At 48.7% G+C, this 11069-nt stretch overlaps 1 protein-coding gene across 5 annotated transcripts in view; it reads left to right on the forward strand.

Annotated features, from left to right (window-relative positions):
* Nucleotides 1–11069, forward strand: part of svilb (supervillin b) — an 84501-nt gene that overhangs the window by 21714 nt on the left and 51718 nt on the right. For all 5 annotated transcript variants that reach the window (XM_072440623.1, XM_072440621.1, XM_072440622.1 and 2 more), the window contains 10 exons: nucleotides 1158–2393; nucleotides 2917–3090; nucleotides 3164–3201; nucleotides 4322–4383; nucleotides 4456–4592; nucleotides 5081–5137; nucleotides 5984–6224; nucleotides 7203–7262; nucleotides 9559–9791; nucleotides 10424–10698. In XM_072440623.1, coding sequence (XP_072296724.1) covers nucleotides 1158–2393; nucleotides 2917–3090; nucleotides 3164–3201; nucleotides 4322–4383; nucleotides 4456–4592; nucleotides 5081–5137; nucleotides 5984–6224; nucleotides 7203–7262; nucleotides 9559–9791; nucleotides 10424–10698 — 2513 coding nt within the window. The remainder of the gene's footprint in view (nucleotides 1–1157; nucleotides 2394–2916; nucleotides 3091–3163; nucleotides 3202–4321; nucleotides 4384–4455; nucleotides 4593–5080; nucleotides 5138–5983; nucleotides 6225–7202; nucleotides 7263–9558; nucleotides 9792–10423; nucleotides 10699–11069) is intronic.

The raw sequence follows: 11069 nt of genomic DNA on the forward strand, positions 1-11069 counted from the left end.
TTCTCTTTCACCTCCTGTCTCTCCTTCTCTTTCACCTGCTGTCTCTCCTTCTCTTTCGCCTGCTGTCTCTCCTTCTCTTTCACCTCCTGTCTCTCCTTCTCTTTCACCTCCTGTCTCTCCTTCTCTTTCGCCTCCTGTCTCTCCTTCTCTTTCACCTGCTGTCTCTCCTTCTCTTTTACCTCCTGTCTCTCCTTCTCTTTCACCTGCTGTCTCTCCTTCTCTTTCGCCTGCTGTCTCTCCTTCTCTTTTACCTCCTGTCTCTCCTTCTCTTTCACCTCCTGTCTCTCCTTCTCTTTCGCCTCCTGTCTCTCCTTCTCTTTCGCCTCCTGTCTCTCCTTCTCTTTCACCTCCTGTCTCTCCTTCTCTTTCACCTGCTGTCTCTCCTTCTCTTTCGCCTGCTGTCTCTCCTTCTCTTTCACCTCCTGTCTCTCCTTCTCTTTCGCCTGCTGTCTCTCCTTCTCTTTCACCTCCTGTCTCTCCTTCTCTTTCGCCTCCTGCCTCTCCTTCTCTTTCACCTGCTGTCTCTCCTTCTCTTTTACCTCCTGTCTCTCCTTCTCTTTCACTTGCTGTCTCTCCTTCTCTTTCACCTGCTGTCTCTCCTTCTCTTTCGCCTCCTGCCTCTCCTTCTCTTTCACCTGCTGTCTCTCCTTCTCTTTTACCTCCTGTCTCTCCTTCTCTTTTACCTCCTGTCTCTCCTTCTCTTTCACCTGCTGTCTCTCCTTCTCTTTCGCCTGCTGTCTCTCCTTCTCTTTTACCTCCTGTCTCTCCTTCTCTTTCGCCTGCTGTCTCTCCTTCTCTTTTACCTCCTGTCTCTCCTTCTCTTTCACCTCCTGTCTCTCCTTCTCTTTCGCCTCCTGTCTCTCCTTCTCTTTCACCTGCTGTCTCTCCTTCTCTTTTACCTCCTGTCTCTCCTTCTCTTTCACCTGCTGTCTCTCCTTCTCTTTCGCCTGCTGTCTCTCCTTCTCTTTTACCTCCTGTCTCTCCTTCTCTTTCACCTCCTGCCTCTCCCTCTCCTGCTCAGACATGACTCCGTGTCATTTTGTCACAGTCTTCACAGTGTTTCCGTAGCTCCAAAATATAAATATAACTTGATCATAAATGGACATTGTCATGATCCTTGTTTAAAATGCTTATGTTCCGAATAATTCTCCTCCAAGAATCCGTGCGAGGGAGCGGTTGCAGCGGGACGACCCGGCCCAGAGGCCCCCCGACTGGAGCCCGGAGCGGCACCGCACGGACGCCCCGCAGCCTCGTCATCGCACCCAGGGAAACGCCCCACAATTCTCCGCCCATCACCAGCCCGAGACCCCGCACCACCGCACCCTCCACCAGCCCCAACCGAGCCCGGGCCACGGCCACCACGCCTACGCCTCTGCGGCCGAACCCTATCTCGCGATGCCCGCCCAGTCAGCCAAGCACCCGGCTCCGGGACCTCCGGAAGTGCCACGGAGGAGGCCCAGCGCCGACCAAGTTTACGCCGCGCAAAGAGAGGCGAGGATGGAGGCGAGGATAGAGGCGAGGATGGAGGCGAGGCAAGCGCTGAAGGAGGAGCCCCACACGGAGGGATTGCTGAAAAGCCGTAAAGCGGTTCTACCCTCGGAAATCCGCAAACGGGAGAAAAGCGTGGACGATACGCCGACACATAGAGGACGAAGTGAAGAGACAGAGTGGCAAAGCTACAGTCCGGAACGTCGAAGAGTTGGACGCGATGAGGAAGATTTGGAAAAGGCGAGAGAGGCCAGAGCGAGGGAGAGAGGAAGGGAAAGGCAAGTCGAACGAAGGGAACGAGGGAGAACTTTTCCGGCGGCGGCGAATGTTGAAAATCAGGCAGAAAACCAGTTCAGGTTGATGCAGCCGCCGGCTACGATGCAACAGCCATCAAGACCGCACCAAAGTGTGGACCGCGATCACGAGGCTGCGAACGTTTTAGAAAGAGCTGAGCCGAGGTGGAGGCCGCAAAATGTGCAAGTGATGGAGCAGGAACACTTTAGATTGAAACAAGAGACGCCACCAAGACCAGAGCGTTCACATCAGATGGAAGTCGTTCAGGAACCTCCGAGAAAGGAATCCATTTTACTGACGGAACAGTTGGAGCATCACAATCGACCAAAACCCAAGCAAGCAGAACTCAGGCAAGACTCCGAAGCGTACTCGCAAAAAGCCAGGAGTCGCGGCGCAGATTTGAAGCCGAAGGTGCGGACGCGATCCATGTCCGATATCGGGATAAGCCAGTCGTCGGTGATGTACCGGCTGGAGCGGGCGGGCAGGGAGATGGCGCGCTCCATGCCCGCGTCGGCGCTAGCGAACGGCGACCCGGGCACGCTGGACACCAGGGTCTCCGTGGCCCAGCTCCGGCACTCGTACTTGGAGAACGCCAACAAGAAACCGGAGCTGTAGGTTTGAACGCGCGGGCATGACGCGGCGGAACGGGTTTGCTGTGGCGATGCCGAGACTGCATGGACCTCTGCCGATGAATAACAAGATTAGACAAACTCACATTTTAGCTTCTGTTTTTGACTTTTGTCGTCCAACTGTTTGATTTGTCATTAACAATAGTATTTATTTAGTCAGTTTGAATGTCGCCGTAGTGACAATAGGGCGTGTTCAGGTTCTAGTATTGATTGATGTATTTCCCGTTTTTGTCGACGCCAATGGACGTATTAGAGCCTTTTCGAGGGACATTGTGGCTTTTCATGTTTTGATGGCTTCTCATGGTTTATATGTGTTCTTTTTGGTGTAATTCCTGTTTCTAATACACGCTTTTCTAACTCGTCATAATGTAATAATATTGTTTGTGTGGCATTAAATATTAAATCAAGCGTTTGTTTTTTGCACTGCTGCATGTGTCGTGTGCTGCTTTTGTCGATCGTATGTTGGATTTGAACCGTTTTCTTACGTCCGCGTTTCCCCCGTCAGTGATCAGCCTAAAGCCGACGCCCCGTTGGCGGAGGCGGAGCGCGTCGCCGGGGGCGCGGCCGAGCCCGACCGGAGCAGGAGGCCGAGGCGGTACATCACCCCGGGGGACACCCGCATGTCCGAGCGCTTCAGGACACAACCCATCACATCAGCGGAGAGGCTCGAGTCGGACCGGTCAGCAGGGGGCGCTGCGCAGCATGACCGCGCCTTTAGGACGTGTTTCTGATATTGTTTTGTTCATGTTTAGGGGCAGATTGAGTCCCGTGCAGCTGCAGGACGGGGAAGGTACGTGTTCTTCTTTTGCAGAACTATAATTACGTCTAGAGAAAACATCGCCAAATTTGATCCTGTAATTTAGGCTTCATAAATGAGAAAAAAAGAAAGACAAAAACTGTTTTTTATGTTGAGTGCATGTGCAATTTTACTTCTAAAAATGATAAATAGAAAATAGATACATAAATGCACAACAAACATGAATCTTTTTTAATCCTATGTTGCAAATATTAAATATTCTGATGGGAACACGTCACAGAATATCTTAGAAAATACATTTTAATTTAACCAGGATAAAAAACTCATCGGTATAAAATAAAATATTATTATGCCAACCGAATGTCGGCCATATTGGATCAAAATTGGCTGAGCATGACTCTGAGTTTTTCCAAATGACGTACTTTTACAAACTCCTCCCAGGACGTTAGCCCGACGTTTAGCATCTGTCACGGTCTCTGTGCGGCGAAGCCGCAAACAATAGCAAGAATTTCAGAAATTTCCCAATGTTTTTATTTGCTGCCGTTTGCACAAAGTCCGAATTGTGTTAAATTAGAATCAGTTGTTAAACTCTCTGCCCTAAACCTACTTGAAGTGAAACAAATTAATTTGGCGCCCCCTACAGATGGAAAATATATTTTATATGGAGAGTAAAATATTTAGTTTTTCGAAATGTTACGAAATTTTGCACAAATTTCAATTTTGGCATCTCGATCAAAAAAGTCAATGGGATCCATGTCATATTTGTTGCGGCGTTGCATGCTGACACTTTATACTTTTACAAACTCCTCCTTAACCTAAAAGTTAACCTAAAATTTGGTGGGATTCATCTTCAGGAGTTTTTCAAAAGTTATCCAAATTTTTCTTGTAAAAATCATGAACTTTTCCCTTTATGTGTAAAGCAAAGGGCACGTTAATAAAATAAAGGGGGAAAAGGCTCTGACCAGAGAGAACACAAGGAACATGAAGGAGTAAAATGAGATCATCCAGAAGAAAACAAAAAGAAGAGTTAGAGCATTAGTGTCCCATTTTGTCCATTGTTTTTTAAATGTGTCTATTTAGAAGTTGAGTCCTGGGGTTATTTAAAACATAGAGACAATTCTACTTTTATTTATCTACTTTCTTTCTCCACCAGATGAAGAGAAACTGGACGATCGAGCCAAGATGAGCGTCGCCGCCAAACGATCATTGTTCAGGGTAAACACTGTCACACGTCCTCGCCGCGACTGCTCCGGCGTTTGGGACTCACCTTCCGCCGTGTCGTTCCAGGAGCTGGAGCGCACGTCTGACGGGGGCGTGCCCAAACCTCGCTCTCGGAACGCCGCCGTGGACCGACGCCTTCGCCGGGTCCAGGACAGGTCCCATACGCAACCGGTCACCAGCAGAGAGGTGGTCAGCGCCTCCAGGTGAGACGCACATGTGCTAAACATGTACCAACCGGTCACCACAGAGAGGTGGTCAGCGCCTCCAGGTGAGACGCACATGTGCTAAACATGTACCAACCGGTCACCACAGAGAGGTGGTCAGCGCCTGAACTACTTTAGTGGAAGATCGAACAGGACGAGCGTTTTACTGGTGTTTACGTCAAATGTAGTATATTAAGTATATTTAATAAAGAAAAGGTTTTTTTCGCTGCTTTTGTAATCTGATGGACAAAAACAAATTATTCAAAATGAAATAAAGAGGTAATATTCAATGTAAAAACACAGCCAGAGTTGCGTTTAGCTTCACTCGCGCTTGTTTCAATAATCCATGCTGCCAGTAGGTGGAGCGCAAACACCAAATCCTGACCAGGGAACGCCCGAGAGAAAGTCATGTCAACTTGAAAGGACAAAAACTGTACAAAAACCATGCGTAATAAAGTATGAATGTGAAACCTGTGTCTCTCCTGCAGTGACACCTCACCACAGCGAGCGTCCAGTCCCTCTGCAGACGTCTGCCACAACACCAGGTACTCCTCGTCCTCCTGCTGACACACGCTCTTATTAAAGGTCCGACTGTTTGACTCTGATCCACCGAACCGCCTCCAGTGACACCAAACGCACACACAGGGCGATTTATCACGTTGTAGTCCAATCGATCTTTTGGTGTTCGATAACGGCCGATCGTCTGTGTATTTTGGTTCAGCAAAATGAAATAAACAGTTGTAAAGTTATTCTCATCGTGTGGGTAAAAGTGTGACAGACTTTGACTTGGACTCGTTTGTGTGTTTGAATTTAAAAAGAAAGCATCAAATCTTATTCAAAGTTGAGATTTATCAATGAGGAAAGAAATCATGATACATTTTTTAATTCATTTGACTAAATATATATATATATATATATATATATATATATATATATATATATATATATATATATATATATATATATATATATATATTTTTAACAATCATAATCCACTCTATTGACTGGTTTTGCAATGTGTTTACCACGTTTCGGCTCTGGATGCTAGTTTTGTTTTTTGGCGTACTTTTTGTATAATTTCATCGACTTTCTAAACTGAAACTCCTTCAGACGGACTCAGTTTGACCAAAAGGACGTCTTTAAACTGAATTAAAACGACTCCACAGACCGACCAAACTCGCTTTCAGAATCAAATCATGTATAAATAACGATTAATGGAGCGTTTAGACATTTTGAATCACAATTTTCTTCTAAAAACAGCCCAAATCACAGACGTTGAGCGTTCACACGGGACTAAAATCACCTGACGACCTCTAAATTTGCTCAGATTTGGGGGGATTTTCCACTGACATGTTTTCCCCCCAAACCTCCCACGTTCCCTCCGTCTCCAGCGTCCAGCCTCCTCCGAACGACGCCGAGCCGTGGGAGCTCCGCCCGGACGCCCTGGACGCCCTGGAGCTGGGGCCGTACGAGCCGGACCTGTCCACGCTGAGCCTGTCGGAGAAAATGGCTCTGTTCGACCGCCTGGCCGTGACGGAGAAGCCCTCGGCGGACGCCGCGCGGGACACGAGGCAGAGGCGGGCCAACGCGCGCTTCCAGACGCAGCCAATCACGCACGAGGAGGTGGAGCAGGTACGGCGGCGTCTCGGGCTTACGGGGTTGGCAAACCGGACCCTTGTAAAACGGGGCAGCTGCAGACGCGGTGGAGGGCGGCGTTTTCGTGAAAACAAGTTCCTCCGCGACGCGCTCTTTTTATCGTCTTAAAAACAACGAGAAACAGTTTTGCAGCGGGTCAAAGTTATTCCTCTCTTTGCTATCGCATTCCAAACATTGTAATGAATGGTTTACCGCGATGATCAGAGCTAACGACGGACCAGCATGCTAACAGCGCACTTCCTTTGTCCTTGGAAATAAAACGCTTTATCATTTCGATGCAGGCGCTCGGTATGTTTTAAGATGTTGTTCGATCGACTTGTTTCAGTCTCAGCTCAGTCAAGTTCTTTCTATAATCATCTGATACGGGTTTTTTCGTGGCAGATGGTCGATACGCTCTGTCGGCCGAGATGCAGAGCTGATTTTAGATCATTTTACCCAGATTATGTCATTTTAATTCACGGCAAACTCCTGATCCGCCCGGTTTTACGACTCACCGAGTACAAGAGCGGTTTGGTCACATGTTGTGCACTAAAGTGTTCAAATAAAGCTCGATCTGTGTTCGTTAGCCGCAGGCCGGACACAACTATACTTTAGCTAAAAGCAGGTATGCTAACAAGTGCAACTATCAGCCCAGTACATCTGTCCATCGAAAGCTAAAGCTAAAACGAAGCTAAGTTAGCTCCGCGGCACTGCTAATGTCGACGTGAAAGACCCACAGCAAATGAAGCTTCAGCTCAAAGACTTTAGTCAATTTTTTCTGCTCGTTATCCGTCTGTGGAAGAGCGCTGCTGCCGGCTCATGGAGCCGGCCCGATCGGCCTATGGAGCCGGCCCGATCGGCCCGCGGCGCCGGCCCGATCGGACCGCGGCGAGCTGTCACGGGACGCAATTCGATCGTAAGCGTTTTGCAGCCGCGGCTCGGTTGATGACCCTCTGAATGCCGCTGTCGCCACAGGAAGCCGAGGGCCCGTCTGCGCCGTGCGACAGAGACCCGGAGGCCGCTCAGGCTCCGCACGTAAGGCCACTCTGTGTGTGCCGCCGTTGCCACTGCCGTTTGTGAGCGTTGTGGGCCGTGCCGCAGTTGCCACTGCCGTTTGTGAGCGTTTATGGGCCATGCTGCGGTGTCTGCTGGCGTTTGTGGGCCGTGCCGCCCTTCTCGCTGGCGTTTGTGAGTGTTTGTGGGCCGTGCCACCGTTCTTGCTGGCGTTTGTGGGCCATGCCGCCGTGTCCGCTGGCGTTTGTGAGCGTTTGTGGGCCATGCTACCGTGTCTGCTGGTGTTTGTGAGCGTTTGTGGGCCGTGCTGCCGTGTCTGCTGGTGTTTGTGGGCCGTGCTGCCGTGTCTGCTGGTGTTTGTGAGCGTTTGTGGGCCATGCTCCGGTGTCCGCTGGCGTTTGTGGGCCGTGCTGCCCTTCTCGCTGGCGTCCGTGAGCGTTTGTGGGCCGTGCCGCCGTTACCACTGGCGTTTGTGAGCGTTTGTGGGCCGTGGATCGTCCGCCTGCTTCTGTTCTGAGTGTGCAACATAAAGCTGTGGAGATCGAGGCTGCACGATACAGATGATGCACGAGCTGCAGCGCTGCATTATGCATGTTCTGGTCATTCAGGGACGCCAAGATCACTCGCTTAATCGATCTTTGTGATTATTCAGGTTAAAAAGAACCAAAAAATGATAGTTGTGACCATTCTGGAAGCAGAATTAAGCTTTTGTGCGCACTCGTAGATGTGCGTCCGGAGCGGTTTGTGTTCGGCGACGCTTCTCTGGTAGTTTTGGGTGTGCGCTTGTGTCGCCGGGACATCAACCTTTTTCATCAAGCTTATGCAAACTGATATTATTCCCATTCTCCAAGGTTTAAATGAACTAAATATAGGCTGATTGAAGAAAAAAAAAGTTTGCATAAGCTTGATGAAAAAAGGTCACATTTGAAGCGGTCGCCGGGACATGTTTGAGCGAGCGGGTCAAGCATGTCCGATGTGGCGAGCTGGTGTCGTGCAGGAAGTGACTCGTGTGTGAACTGTGTGTGGGAAAGTGAAGACTATTGCATGATTATTATAAATGTGTTTGGTCTGTTCAGCGGGAAACAGAAGAGAAACAGCTTTTCTTAGTTCTTAAATATGCCAAACTAAAGGTGCTCAAGAGCTTTGATAACAATACAAATAATGCATTATGTTTGTCCTGTAAACAATTTATTTAGAAGTTACTGTTTGCCAAATACATCTTATACTTCTTAATGTCAAGTTCTTCATCATTGACAGAAAAAAAAGCTCAAAATAAAAAAGGGCCCATGACAAGTGTATTTATATCTGTCTTACATATATATTATAGTTTTACACCGATCGAGCAAGTATTTGTGGAGAAAAAACGTTAAAAATCTGTAGAAAATGACAGGAAGTGACATCACACCAGGGACACTCATACAGGAAGTGACATCACACCAGGGACACTCATACAGGAAGTGACATCACACCAGGGACACTCATACAGGAAGTGACATCACACCAGGGACACTTATACAGGAAGTGACATCACACCAGGAACAGGAAGTGACATCACACCAGGGACACTCATACAGGAAGTGACATCACACCAGGGACACTCATACAGGAAGTGACATCACACCAGGGACACTCATACAGGAAGTGACATCACACCAGGGACACTCATACAGGAAGTGACATCACACCAGGGACACTCATACAGGAAGTGACATCACAGCAGGGACACTCATACAGGAAGTGACATCACACCAGGGACACTCATTCAAGTTTATGCAGAATTTACACAAAATAAACAACTTTTTTGACTCTTTAAACATGAATTCACCAAAATAAAGTCGCTCTCATGTATTTTTATTTGTCAAATAAAAAACAGTGACATTAGATGAGTTTTGGCCCAGTGTTTTCTGGGTAATTTCCTACTGCGACGTCATCAATTACAAACAGGAAGTAAAATTATGAACCTAAAAATGTGCTATTATGTGATGATATTTTTATATTTTCTTGCAAAATTCTCAATATATTTATCTGAACTGTATCTTAGTGAGTGGTCCGGCCTGCAGGGGGCGCTTTAACCTGTCGCAGGGGGCGCTTTAACCTGTCGCAGGGGTCGCTTTAACCTGTCGCAGGGGGCGCTTTAACCTGTCGCAGGGGGCGCTTTAACCTGTCGCAGGGGGCGCTTTAACCTGTCGCAGGGGGCGCTTTAACCTGTCGCAGGGGGCGCTTTAACCTGTCGCAGGGGGCGCTTTAACCTGTCGCAGGGGGCGCTTTAACCTGTCGCAGGGGGCGATTTAACCTGTCGCCGTGTTGTCTCCTCCAGCTCAAACACGGAGCAGAGGCCCGTCTGGAGCCGCTGTCGGCGTCGCTGGTCCGGTCCGTCGCCGCCGTCACCTCCAAGGCCTCTGTTGCCGCGGTGACGGGAGACAGAGGCGGTTACCACGACGACGGCTCTCAGCACCAGCTCCATCATGCCGCGTCCTACGTCCCGAACCAACTCTACCAACCTCCCACTGCAGGCGGCACCAGCGCGTACCAGGAGAGGGCGCTCAAGAGGTCAGGACATGATTATGATCCAGACTGTTGATCCCACAAGTCACAGTTTGTCTGAGCAGGAGAGAACACATGATAAATATGCACAGTTTAAATATAAAAGATGAATTACTGTAGGAATAAAATATGTCAAATGTTTGTTATTGTTTGTTAACGACAAAGCGACGACCTGAAGGCGAAACAGACTGAAGAATGACGTTCTCAACATTTAAATTTAACCAAAATACTAAATATTTGAAGCATTTTAAATTGAAAGATTGTTTATGTTGATTTTGTCAAATGTTTTCCAGCTGAAAATGGTCTTTGTTGTTTTTATGAACAGTTTTTTCTAAGAATCGTCTAAAAGTAAATTGTAACGATCTAAATTTAAAATCTATTATTTAAAATGACACATTCCATGAAAACAGCCAGTCGGACTAAACGGACTAGACAAAGACAAAACGATTTCCAATAAATTTTCATCAATGATTCACTTTAATTTTAAATATTGTCTATGTAAAAGACTATAATCACCATATTTCATCTTTCATTTGGTTGATATCATTTGGTTGATAATGTGTTGAAAAAGTCTAAATGTGCAATGGAAATGACCGCTAAAGTGACTAAACTCTACGTGTGGTTCCTCCTGGCCGCAGTACCGGCAGCCACCAGGAGAGGACGCCAAAGTACTTCTCCATGAGCCCCAGCGGCGAGGAGGACCCCCAGCCCCCCTCGTGCGCACCAGCCGCCGCCACCGCAGCCGCCGTGCAGGAGGCGCTGGGAGGGGCCGGCCACAGCGAGCAGAGCCAGCGTTTACCGCACTTTGACCGGGGCCGCGAACGCCTCACGCATCGCCATGACGACCCGGAGCGTGCAGCGCGGCGGGGCGACCCGGCCGCTCCCTTCTCCTCCGCTCCGCAGCGCTTTGCAGGTAGGACTTTTGACTCGCCGCGACGGAGCGCAAACGTCTCGCGCGGACGACTCGCGCGGACGTCTCGCACGGACACCGCCGTCGCCGTCGCCCCGGCGACTGTTGCCGAGCGGCCGTTTGTCAGCTCCAGGCCAGTGCGGGAAATGAGAGGAAGAGAGGGAAGCATGGATAAAGGAGAGGAAGAGAGAGAGACATGGATAAAGGAGAGGAAGAGAGAGAGACATGGATAAAGGAGAGGAAGAGAGAGAGACATGGATAAAGGAGAGGAAGAGAGAGAGACATGGATAAAGGAGAGGAAGAGAGAGAGACATGGATAAAGGAGAGGAAGAGAGGGAGTCATGGATAAAGGAGAGGAAGAGAGGGAGAGGCAT

The sequence above is a fragment of the Eucyclogobius newberryi genome, unplaced genomic scaffold (genome assembly GCF_026437365.1).
Source record: "Eucyclogobius newberryi isolate DKJ021-1_F unplaced genomic scaffold, fEucNew1.0.hap1 SCAF_12, whole genome shotgun sequence".
NCBI lineage: Eukaryota > Metazoa > Chordata > Actinopteri > Gobiiformes > Gobiidae > Eucyclogobius > Eucyclogobius newberryi.